The sequence below is a fragment of the Xenopus laevis genome, chromosome 8L (assembly GCF_017654675.1).
Source record: "Xenopus laevis strain J_2021 chromosome 8L, Xenopus_laevis_v10.1, whole genome shotgun sequence".
Lineage (NCBI taxonomy): Eukaryota > Metazoa > Chordata > Amphibia > Anura > Pipidae > Xenopus > Xenopus laevis.
The window spans coordinates 43,525,753-43,538,692 of NC_054385.1; the positions used below are offsets into that span (position 1 = coordinate 43,525,753).

Consider the following 12,940-nt stretch of genomic DNA (forward strand, 5'->3'; position numbering starts at 1 on the left):
TTATATACTGAGGTGAGAGTTTTTGCATTCAAAATGTATGCATTATACAGTGTGTGTATATACTCTATATCTGTATTCATCCACATATAACTGTAGAGAGAGACGCAATAGTAGGAAGGAGACTGCAGTTAACACTGCAAAGAGGGACAATATGAAATCAGCCTCTATATAGAGTTGGTAGAGGCCCAGCCACATAGCTGCAGATACTGAATTTTAATAGTTTTGCTTGATCTGTTTCAATTAGCTAACATAAACTTTTATATACAAAGTCAGTTACTGTCTTTTTCCAGCATCTAAATTCCATGCATGAAACAGACATGGACTTGGGAAAGGAAAAGAAAGACAAAAAACAATTTGCCCACAAACAAAGTGACTGGGCATTTTTTAGATGTAAATCTGTTTTTATTTTCAATATATAATTGTTACTTTATACAGCATTAACATTTAACTAGTTATAACCCTATCCCCATCACAAACACCCTAAAACTTATGAGCAGTCTGTAAGCATCCACCTGCATAGTCTTTATGCATGTGGGCATTAAATAAAATTGCTACAAATTAAGTATGTACATGCATACAGTAGGTTAAGAGCAGGGATGCCTGTAATTTGTGTATTCTAACATACAGTTTACATATTTTGTATGGAACTAGCTTTGCCATCTCCTATATAAGCTGGTTGCATACTCATCCAATCAGGAACTTACAGACATTTTGTAGAGGAAAGCGGCTGTTGAGATTTGAATTGCCCATAAGAGAGACAGACCAAAGGATGGACTGTGCGACTGTGTAGCTCTTCCTTACATTTGGGGAAGATTTCCTGCAAATACAGGATACATGTAAATATAATATATATATAACCATCCTCACTTTAGTGAAAATATTATGGTTTGGAAGCTGGGTTTAATTTGGGCATGAAATCACAGGGGGCTGGATACATTTCTTTCTTTAAACACAAGTATGGGGTCTATTATTCAGAATGCTGGGGGACCTGAGATTCAGGATAAGGGATCTTTCCATAATATGGATCTCCATAGTTTAAGTCTACTAAAAATAAATTAAACATTAAATAAACCCAATAGGCTGGTTTTGCTTCAAGTACATGTAACTGTTTTATTATTACAGAGAAAGAAGAATCGTTTTTAAAATTAGATTAATTGGATAAAAGGGATCCTATGGGAGATGGCCTTCTGTAATTTAGAGCTTCCCGAATAAAGTGTTTCTGGATAACGGATCCCCTACCTGTAGTTTCATCTACAAAGTTCACCACACCAATGACATGACATCTACAAATGTTATTCTTCTAAGACAGTTTTAAAGAGATTGCTAATGTAGTACAGGTATGGGATCCGTTATCCAGAAACCCACTATCCAAAAAGCACCCGAATTACAGAAAGGCAGTCTCCCTTAGACTCCATTATAATAAAATAATACAACTTTTAAAAAATGATTTCCTTTTCTCTATATTAATAAAACGAGTACGGGTAAAGGATCCCTTATCCAGAAACCCAATATCCAGAAAGCTCCGAATTACAGAATGGCTGTCTCCCATAGACTCCATTTAACCAAATAATCCAAATTTTTTAAAATTATTTCCTTTTTCTCTGTAATAATAAAACAGCACCTTGTACTTGATCCCAACTAAGATATATTTAATGCTTATTGGAAGCAAAACCAGCCTATTGGGTTTATTTAATGTTTAAATGGATTTCTAGTAGACCCAACTTACGGAAAGGTCTGTTATCTGGAAAACCCCAGGTCCCGAGCATTCTGGATAACAGGTCCCATACCCATACCATCTACTTGATCCAAACTAAGATATAATTAATCCATTGAAAGCAAAACCAGCCTATTGGGTTTATTTGATGTTTACATGATCTTCTAGTAGACTTAAGGTATGAAGATCCAAATACTGAAAGATCCGTTATTCGGAAAACCCCAGGTCCTGAGTATTCTGGATAAAAGGTCCAATACCTGTATTTTTAATATGTAGATCTGTACAGATGGCAACCTTTCAATTACAGGCATTCTTTTCAAATCTAAGCACTATGCTGTAGATAAATACATTTTACTGAAGCCAATGTAACATGCTTTTTAATCAGGTACTTTCATTTTTTGTCACAGATACAGAGGATCTTGCCACCACTAATAGCCTCATTGATGTAATTTACACAGCAGAGTGTTGTATACTGAGGTGAGTTTTTACATTCAAAATGTATGCATTGTACAATGTGTATATACTGTATATCTGTATTCATCCACATATAATGGTGAGAGGCAACAGTAGGATGGAGACTGCAGTTAACAATAGGAAATCAAACCTCTATAAAGAGTTGGTAGAGGCCCAGCCACATAGATATATTGAATTTTTATTGTTGTGCTTGATCTGTTTCAATGAGCTTACTTATAACAAAGTCAGTTACTATCTTTTTCCAGCATCTAAAATCCATGCATTAAAAAGAAGTGGACATGGGAAAGGAAAAGAAAGAAAACGAACAAATTGCCTACATACATAACAAGTGTATATTTTTTAGATGTAAATCTGTTTTTATTTTCAAATATATACTTTGTACAGCATAAACATTTTACTAGCTATAACCCTATCCCCCACGACACCCTAAAACTTGTAAGCAGTCCATAAGCATCCACCTGCATAGCCTTTACTAGACCTCTTATCCAGAATGCTTGGGACCTAGATAATGGATCTTTCTGTAATTTAGATCTTCATACCTACTACCTAAGTCTACTAAAAAATCATATAAACATTAAATAATTCCAATAGGCTGGTTTTGCTTCCAATAAGGATTAATTATATATTAGTTTGGATCAAGTACACAGTACTGTGTTATTACAAAGAAAAAGGGAATCATTTTTTAAAAATTTGGATTATTTAGATAAAATGGAGTCTATGAGGGAAATTTACTAAAGGGCGAAGTGGCTAACGCTGGCGAAAATTCACCAGCATGACGTCATTTGCGGCACTTCGCTGATTTACTAACGGTAGCTGGCGTAATTTCGCCAGGGAGATAGACTCTAGCGCAACTTCGTACTCTAACGCCAGGCAAATTTTCTGTCTGGCGAAAGAGCGTTACTACGCAAATTCACAAGTTTTTGATTTTACTGACCGTTACCTCTATCGTCAGACTTGCTTTCGCCACCTCAGACCAGGCGAAGTGCAATAGAGTAGATAGTTCCTCAAAAAAAAGTAAAAAATTAAAAAAAAGTCCCAATAAAAGGCTGGCGTTTTTTCCTATTTAAAGGGTGATAGGCTGAAAAAGATTGTAAATTTTTTTTGGGGTACCCTCCTTCCCCCCCTACGTTTGATAACATATGGCACCTAAACTATACTGTGGGCACATGTGTAGGGCAATATAACAACTTTATATAATTTTGTTAAGGTTTCCTGGCCTTGTGTAGTGTAATGTATTTGCTGCAGCATATACGGCCATAGTACTTTAACTGTACGCCGTATGCTAATTAGCCAACCCTAGCGTAACTACGAACTGCTGAGCGTAATTACGCCAGCGTTCGGTACCCTGTGCGCAACTTCGGATCTTCGTGAATTGTGTTGTGATGTGCGCGAACCATCGCTAAGGAAATAGATTTAAATAATGGCTGGATTTTGTTTGGGTTTTTAAAGTAATAAATGAGAACATTAAATACATGCCATCTTTTTCTAGCCGTTTTCTTTATATCAAATTCAACTCATCTTTAAATCTCACTGGCCACTGAAATTGTAATTGCTTTCAAGAAACCTATAGAACCGTAGAACAAATCTTCGGGCATAAGTGTTCCTATATGCATTAAATGACTCTTGATGTTCCCATTATTACTTTATCTTAGTAGACGATTGTTTATGTGAGTTTCTTTAATGTCATGATCAGCATTCTAGGCAACTAGAGACTGCTATTCCACATCTATACATTACATTTAAAGAGCTATACATTTCATTGTAGCCCCGATACAGTAGAACCCCTGGTGTTTAGTTTTTCAGGGGACCAGAAAAAATGGTGTTAAATATGTAAACATTTAGGGGCAGATTTACCTAGGCTCGAATATCGAGGGTTAATTAATTAACCCTCGATATTCGACTGTCGAATGTAAATCCTTCGACTTCGAATATTGAAGTTGAAGGATTTATCGCAAATAGTTTGATCGAACGAAAAATCGTTCGATCGAACTATTAAATCCTTTGATTCGAAGGATTTTAATCCATCGATCTAACAATTTTTCTTCGACCTAAAAAACATTAGAAAGCCTATGGGGACCTTCCTCATAGGCTAACATTGCACTTCGGTAGGTTTTAGGTGGCGAAGTAGGGGGTTGACGTTTTTCTTAAAGAGACAGTACTTCAACTATCGAATAGTCGAACGATTTTTAGTTTGAATCGTTCGATTCGTAGTCGAAGTGGCCAATTCGATGGTCGAAGTAGCCAAAAAAATCATTCAAAATTCTAAGTTTTTTTTATTCTATTCCTTCACTCGAACTAAGTAAATGGGCCCCTTAAAATCAAGGAAATGTATTATGCATAAATTCTATATACCCATACCTATACTAACTATAGAGTTTAGTATCACAATAGCCTTTGATATTATGTCTGTCCAAGAAATCATCCAAGCCATTCTTAAAGGAGAAGGAAACCCCCTGGGCGCAAAACCCCTCCCCTGTGTTCTCCCTCCTCCCCCTGGCCTACCTGTCCCCCTGGGCAAATGCCCCTAACTTGTTACTCACCCCTCTGCGCAGGTCCTGTCCACGGAGTTCACAGTCGCCATCTTCTCCCACGCGCGTTTTCTTCCTGCTTTGACCGGTGTCTTCTGGTGCATGCGCAGTAGGAACAGTAGGGTTTTGCGCCCAGGGGGTTTCCTTCTCCATTAACTTAATCAGCCATCACAACATCACCCTGCAGTGCATTCCACAACCTCACTGTCCTCACTGTGAAGAACCCCCTACGTTGCTTCAAACGAAAGTCCTTCCCTCCAGTCTAAAGAGGTGGCCTCTGGTACGGTGATCCTATTTGTGTTTAAAAAGGTCCCCTGCTATTTGTCTATAATGTCCTCTAATGTACTTGTAAAGTGTAATCATGTCCCCTCGCAAGCGCCTTTTTTCCAGAGAAAATTTTTAGTTTATTAATAATAGTAATTAATAATATAGTAATTAGTACCATATAAGGGCCCATTCTAAGCAACTTTTTAATTGGTCTTCATTATTTATTTTTTATTGTTTTCTAATTATGTAACTTTTCGTCTGATTCTTTCCAGCTTCCAAATAGGGGTCACTGACTCAACTAAAAAAAATGCTCTCTAAGGCTACACATTGGGGGGCCGATTCATCAATAGTCGAATATCGAGGGTTAATTAACCCTCGATATTCGACTGGGAACTAAAATCATTCGAATATCGAAGTCGAACGATTTTGCGCAAATCCTGCGATCGATCGAACGATTAAATCCTTCGAATCTAACGATTCGAAGGATTTTAATCCAACGATCGAAGGAAAATCCTTCGATCAAAAAATCACAGGCAAGCCTATGGGGACCTTCCCCATAGGCTAACATTGACTTCGGTAGGTTTTATCTACCGAAGTAGGTGGTCGAAATATTTTTTAAAGAGACAGTACTTCGATTATCGAATGGTCGAATAGTCAAACGATTTTTACTTCGAATCGTTCGAATTCGATCGAATTCGATCGAATTTAACCAATTCGATGGTCGAAGTACCCAAAAAATACTTCGAAATTCGAAGTTTTTTACATTCGAATTCTTCACTCGAATTTTGTAAATCTGCCCCTTACTGTTATTACTCATCTTTCTATTCAAACCCTCTCATATACAGATTCCAGTCTTTTCTTCCAATCAGTGCATAGTTGCTAGGGTAATTTGCTGAAATTGCAAACTGGAGAGCTGCTGAATAAAAAGCTAAATAACTCAAAAACCACAAATAATAAAAAATGAAAACCAATTGTAAATGGTTAACTCAAAGCTGAACAACCCCTTTAAAGACTGGAGTCCAAAACTGAACTGCATACTCCAGGTGAGGCCTAACCAGGGACCTATAAAGAGGCATAATTACAGTATGTTGTCATCCCTTGAGTTAATGCCCAAACTTGATTTTTTAAATGTGTTATTGACCCAAGTGATGCTGTATATAGAAAAATCACACGCTGAGCTGCAAATCTAAACTTCACACTAAAGAATTCTATTTCCGGCAGGTTAGGCAGGCAGGTGAACTAGGCATGATCTGAGCTTCGGACGAGAGATCTGTTACCGGCAGGTTAGGCTTGATGACCAAAACAGCGTGATCGGTGCTGACCACAGATTTCTATTATGGGCAATATAGGCAGGGAGACAATGCAACATTTCTGCTAAAGCCCTCTGACCACTGCAACAGCACTGAGGTTACAATTTGGGACAACCCTGTGCCAATTCCCATTCCGTTCCATCCTGATGCCTATGGCTCAAAATAAAAATCACAAAAGGGAAAAAACATGTTCATTAAAGTGGGTCCTTAACACAAATGCAACTTTAGGTAGAAGATTATCCACAATCAGTGTCGGACTGGGGCACCAGGGGCCCACCCAAAAACCTTAGACCAGGGGCCCACTCTCAGTATCAATATTCTTCATCTCCTCACTCAACCTCTATTCTCCTAGTCTGTTTTCTTTACATACTATAATCAATTATTCCATCTATTTAGCCTCTTTGTTCTCATAGAAATAGGGAATGGCCATGAAATAGACCAAAACTTTAGCAGCCCACTGACACCTTGGGCCCACTGGGAGTTTTCCTGATATCCCGGAATATTCTGTGTTTGAGTTACGCCATGAGAAAACATATTCGTAAAACAGTTTCACAAATTGCAAATTTAATCTACTGTCAATGCTAACTTTGCACACAACCACCTCGCGAATTCGCAAAAAAGATGGGCACAATAGTACAATACATTAGGGTTCAGGAAAAAACATTGGCAATACAACCATTTGCATTGTGCAAACTTTTTAAATAACCCCCACTATGTTATGTCAATGTTAGGAGGGGTCGATGACTGTCTGGGCTGTCCCCCTGCCACTACTCCAAGTCCCCTTGGGGAGCAGACCAACAGTAAAATTCTTAATCAGTTTTAGCTTTCTGTAAAAATGTAATAAATGTAGGCTATGATAAAATATACATTTTTTCTAAATATATGTGATCACTCGCACCCTGAAAATGAAATAAATGTTCTAAATAAATTAATACGGAATCATTCATTTATTTTTTTTATAAAAATATTTTTTATTTTTTTTAAAGCAAAAATACAGTTATATGTAATGCCTCCATAATAGTTAGGGTTGCCACCTGGCCGGTAAAAAGTATGGTTGATCCCAATGTTATTAATAGGGAAAAAAGATAAATATATAGGAAGGCCGGTATTTTTTTCCAGAAAAGGTGGGAACCCTAATAATAGTCAGGTGCACGTGATAGGGGCAACGGTTGCTCAAATGCCCCTCACTGCACTACATCTTGTGCCTAACTGGAACACAGTCATAAAAGTCAGGAAGAAAATGTTTGAGGATCCTGATATCTGAACCTGAAGCATCAAGAGGAGGCCTTTGGTAATGGAAGCTGAAGGCTCAAATACACATGCTTCTTATATAGCTTGGAGGCCTTTGGTAATGGAAGCTGAAGGCTCAAATACACATGCTTCTTATATAGCTTTAGGTTTGGGTTCAGATAATAAAAAGGAAGGCATTTTCTGTGATGTGGCAGAATCCTCTTTCCTTAAACTTATGTCTCTTCTTCCTCTGTTTCTTCCTCTGACTCGTCTTCTTCCACTGACTCTTCTTGTTCCACTGACTCTTCTTCTTGTTCCACTGATTCTTCTTCCACTGACTCATCCTCTTCCACTGACTCATCCTCTTCCACTGACTCATCCTCTTCCACTGACTCATCCTCTGACTCTTCCACTGTCACTGCAACTTCATCTGCAACTTTCTTTGTATCTGCAACTTCCACTGTATTTTTAACTGCATCTGTAGCTTTTCCTACACGTCCTGTTAAGGGAACACTTGCATAATTAATATCACTCCCTAAGGATACATTATTCTACTTTCCATATTTACTTTTTTACATCTATAAATATTGAAATATTATAAATAAACATAGAAATTATATTACATACCTTCTTCGGCTTCAATGGGCCCTTCAATTGCACTGTAAGGGAAAAAAGACAAGTATGACGTGAAAATTTGAAAAAATATATGTTTAAGTATTTATCAAACAAAATAATTGAATGAGCAGTTCACATTTTCGAATGGTAATTATTTTTATTTTGTGTAATTATTAGTGATGGGCGAATTTGCGCGCGGCGAAATGGCGGAGAATTCGCGAAACGGCGCCGGCGTCGAGTTTTTTCCGCGAATTTTTGCCGGCGTTTCGCAAATTTATTCGCTGGCGGCGACTCGCGCATATTCGCGCCTGGCGAATAAATTCGCCCATCACTAGTAATTATTATTAAATATGTCCCTCTCAAATCTGCCTTTGAGTCTGAAAGTCTGAAATTTAAAATACTTTCTGGTGACCACGGTCAATGACCATAGCAACCTGAAAGCAGATGTATTCCAAGACTAGATTGTTATTATCATTAATATTTTATTACATCCCTATACCCCATGTCTATGCTAGAGATATGGAACGCTAACATATTTGAAACAATCTATTATCATTAATATTTTATTACATCCCTATACCCCATGTCTATGCTAGAGATATGGAACGCTAACATATTTGAAACAATCTATTATCATTAATATTTTATTACATCCCTATACCCCATGTTTATGCTAGAGACATGGAACTCTAACATATTTGAAACAATGTATAAACTACAAAAAATAAAATACGGAGGCAAACTGTAAACTATTTTACAATGCAACTCGCTGCTTTATCCCAAAAGTGAAATTTACAGAAAACGTAGTTTTTAAAACAAAACTCACCGTTTTAGGAAACGTGTGTACAGGTATGCAATGGTTATGATGATTGCAATCATTACTATATAAGAAGCTGCAAAGTATAATGTTATTTTGATTGTTTCGTCTCTATTCAGGTTCTCGTGCTTTACAACAAGCTCTTCCAATGTTTCTGAAAACAAACAAGACATAGCGTGACATAATGAACATGGATAGTAATAAGTAGAAATGAAATCTTTTTAGGTAACTACAAATTGTTATTGGCTATATTAGGCATACTGGCAAATATGTACATACAGTACCACAGAGTAAATTGATTTTATATATGAATTTTACTGTTCCATGTATTGTACCAAATATTCCAACCATAAAAGGGAATATGTGTAGAATAATACATATGTTTATAAATATGTTAAAGGGCTCATGCTGTAGGGTCAGTGATGGTAGCAGGGAAATTGCCAAATATTATTGTAATCTACAGATGAAGATATTAAATACTATCTATCAATGTATTTACCTTCCGCTACTGTTCTTGTTGCAATTGTGGTTTCACCTGCAGTAAATGGAAAAAAAACAGTTATTACAATTATAATAAACTATTAATAGAGCAGAAAAAGTCACTTTTATAACTGGAAACTACACTTTACTAACCAACAGCCTCACAAGAAAGGCATAGAACATTCAGGGAGGTATATGAATAGGAATTAATAATAAGGTAATTGATTCTCTTACTCAGTAATGATCTGCTGGAGTCATCTGCTAAGTTTTCTGTAGATAAAAACAAAATATTTCAGTGTTAATCAAAGGAAAGAGTTCCATCACACAGAAAATGGAATTAACTGTACACTATGGGGGTTATTTACTATGCTCCGAAATCCGAAAAATTTGCGTGTTTTTGTGTTATAATAGGCTTTTAAAAAAATCACGAATTTTTCGGAATTTATTAAACCCAGAAGGCTAAAAAGCCCAAATATAAAACACGGCATCTCAAACCTGTAGAGGTTGCACAAAAGTCAATGGGAACAGTCCCATTGATTTTAAGTTGTGTTAGGGGTTTTGGACAATTCACTATGTTTTTGGAGCTTTCAGGTGAAAACTCCAAAAAATTCGGAGTTTTCTGGGAAAATTCATGAAAAACTCGTGAAAATCAGAGCTTTTCTCGCAAAGGTAATTTTCGAGAAAATGTAATAATAAATAAGCATTACAAACCCGAGTGGTTTAGATCGGAGTTTGTAGCAGCCGATATTGAGATAAATTCGGACCTTGATAAATAACCCTCTATAACAATAAGTATACAAACGTCACAAATTTAAACTTACCAGGATAGTCAATTTCTGATTCATTTTTTACTGCAAAAAGAAAAGATAAACAAAAGTCACTTAAGAGAAAAACAATCTTGCAAATTACTCCTATATCGTATCTATTTCACTCTAAAACACATCTGGTAGCTATTATTATAGATCCAAAACCTGTGCCCATGAATATCAGCTGTAAAATCATCAACATGATTGTCCTACGTGACTCCGTGGTTTTATGGGTACAAATATGGGGATGACTTTCTGACTATACCTTGAATTAAAGGGGCAATTTAAATTAACTTCTAATATGAAACAGAGGCATTCTAAGAGTAATAGTATTTTTGGCTGCTGGGGTCAGATGTAAAGAGGGAGAAGGAAAAGACCAATTGAAAACTTGCTAAGAATTTGACAGTAACATACTAAAAGTTAACTTCTTAGTGAACTATCACTTTAAGGTAGCATTTTTTAGACCTGCATATATAATTATAGGATAATTAACACCGATAATTTGCCCAAATGACATGTAAACGATTTTAAAATTCCACTGCCTAAACACTATAGTCACTGACCCCTTCTAAAAAGAAATGCTGCTGTAAAACTAAACATTTAGAGGCAGATTTATCAAGGGTTGAAGTGGAAATTCGAATTAAAAAAAATTGTAATTTCAAGCTATTTTTTGTGTACTTCGACTAGGGAACAGTCCAAATTCGATTTGAATTTGAAAAAAAAATTGAAATTTCAAAATATCAAAATTTATCATGTAATGGTCTCTTTAAAAATGGGCCTATGGGGGACCTCCTAGAACCTATTTGGAGTCAATTGGTGGTCTTTGAATAATTAAAGTTTTATTTTTAGAAAAAACTTCGAATCGAATACAATGTTACTACTATTCAAATGAAAACAGCCTATTCACCCGAAAAAAAACCTTCACTTTTTTTTTTTTTTATAAATTTTGATTGGTCATTTCTTATTTGAATTTTGGCTTTTTTATATTCAAAATTTAACCCTTGATAAATCTGCCCCTTAATGTTACTTCTAATTTTTCATTACTCATCTCTCTATTCAGGCCCTCTCCTATTCATATTCCAGTCACAAATCAATGCACGGTTGCTAGGGTAAGTTGAGCCCTAGCGACCAGATTGTTGAAATGGCAAACTGGAGCGCTGCTGAATAAAAAGCTAAATAACTGAAATTGAAACTAAAAAATAAAAACCAATTGTCTCAGAATATAACTCTCTGCATCATACTAAACGTTAACTTAAAGTTGCGTTAAAAGCTATAATGTAAGTAATTAGCAGCACTGCAGACCCTATTGAAGCAAACGGACATACATGGTCATCCTTTAAAATATTCCTACATCTAAAACATAATAGTCTATTTTATCTAAATTCTTATTTAAATAGCTTTATAAATGTTTAAAAATCTTACTTAAATCTACTTACCTACTATAATTGATCCAAAAACTAAATTTAAAGATATTAGAAATAAGATGAACGACATGAATCGACTGGATAGATCCATTGTGTCTTTCATCTGATATGACTAGAAATCTGACAAGCCTTTATATATATACCTGTTACTATTGTGATGTCATAATGATGTCATAATGACAGAGAAAGCTGAACACAATGGCAATGCTTTGGGGGCGGGGCTTAGTAAGTGTTGTTCAAAACAGAATATAAAACACAATAAAAACTTTAGTTTATTTTCAAATCTAAAACCAGTGCCTATTATGGATCCAAGTACTACGTTTATTTAAGTTAGAAGTAAGATGATCGACATGATTCTCCTACACAACTCGTTTCTTTCATCAGTTATGATGAGAAGTCTGAGATGCCTTCTCACAACAACATGTACATTATGATGTCATAATGAGTCAGAGATGGGGGCGTGGCTTTCTAAGTATCTGTTCAATTAAAGGTCTTATACATAGTTACTTGGATGGTTATTTTATAGTGGAAAATAAAGGAAGTTAAATATAAGCTAAGCCCTCTTCTTTCATTAAATGTGAACCAGGAACAATTAACACATTCCCTGTCTTATTAAGCTTATGTTCAACTAGCAAGTCCTAACATGACACCCCAGCAACCTGCCATCTATTTGAAAGTCACAATTGAGCATGGAAACTAAAGGCCTAAATTCACAAGCAATTTAGAAAATAATAAAATAGACATATAAGCTGATTCTATACGGCTAGGGTCACTGATTCTAGAAATAGGATGCCAGGGGCAATATTAAAGGCATTTCTATAATGTTATGTTACCCTGCACTGGTGCACTAATAGAAATACGCTGCAATGTGGCCCTGGGTGCAGCTGTTGAAGGTGGAATTTGGCTAGAAAAAGATGTTTTTGTTTTTAACTAAAAGAATAGGTAAAATGCATTTTTAACTCAGGTCGTACTTAGGGTGCTGATGTGAAATAAAGATGTTTATAGGTGTATACGGCCCCTTTAAAAACAAAGCCATTTTTTTGTAATTTAAGTTGGACAGCATGGCTTATATGCTATACTGTATGCTGTTGCAGTGAGGAGCCAGCACAACCCTGTTTGTGTCCAGTAAAACTGTTGCTATTGTGTTCTCTTTTGGGTATATTTACTGAGCTGACCTGATTTTCTACCATTATCAAATGTACTACATGTACAGATGGTTGAGCAACTAGGCCTAAGCTTTACATTTACTTTTGTGCTTACAAGCTAGCTGCACAT

The 12,940-nt window shown here is 36.0% G+C and overlaps 2 protein-coding genes across 2 annotated transcripts in view; one reads left to right on the plus strand and one right to left on the minus strand.

Annotated features, from left to right (window-relative positions):
- The first annotated feature begins 709 nt into the window (after positions 1–709).
- zbtb24.L (zinc finger and BTB domain containing 24 L homeolog) overlaps positions 710–12,940 on the plus strand; it is a 55,679-nt gene continuing 43,448 nt past the window's right edge. Inside the window, exons 1-2 of the mRNA XM_018229868.2 lie at positions 710–836; positions 2,122–2,191. The gene's annotated coding sequence lies outside the window, so the exon portion shown is untranslated. The remainder of the gene's footprint in view (positions 837–2,121; positions 2,192–12,940) is intronic.
- On the minus strand, positions 8,889–11,756 carry LOC108698906. Its single transcript, XM_041573905.1, has 5 exons — positions 11,678–11,756; positions 10,257–10,286; positions 9,670–9,705; positions 9,455–9,490; positions 8,889–9,109 (listed from the first exon to the last, which is right to left on the minus strand). The coding sequence occupies exons 1-5, from the start codon at positions 11,754–11,756 to the stop codon at positions 8,961–8,963; spliced, it is 330 nt and encodes a 109-aa protein (XP_041429839.1). The 3' UTR covers positions 8,889–8,960.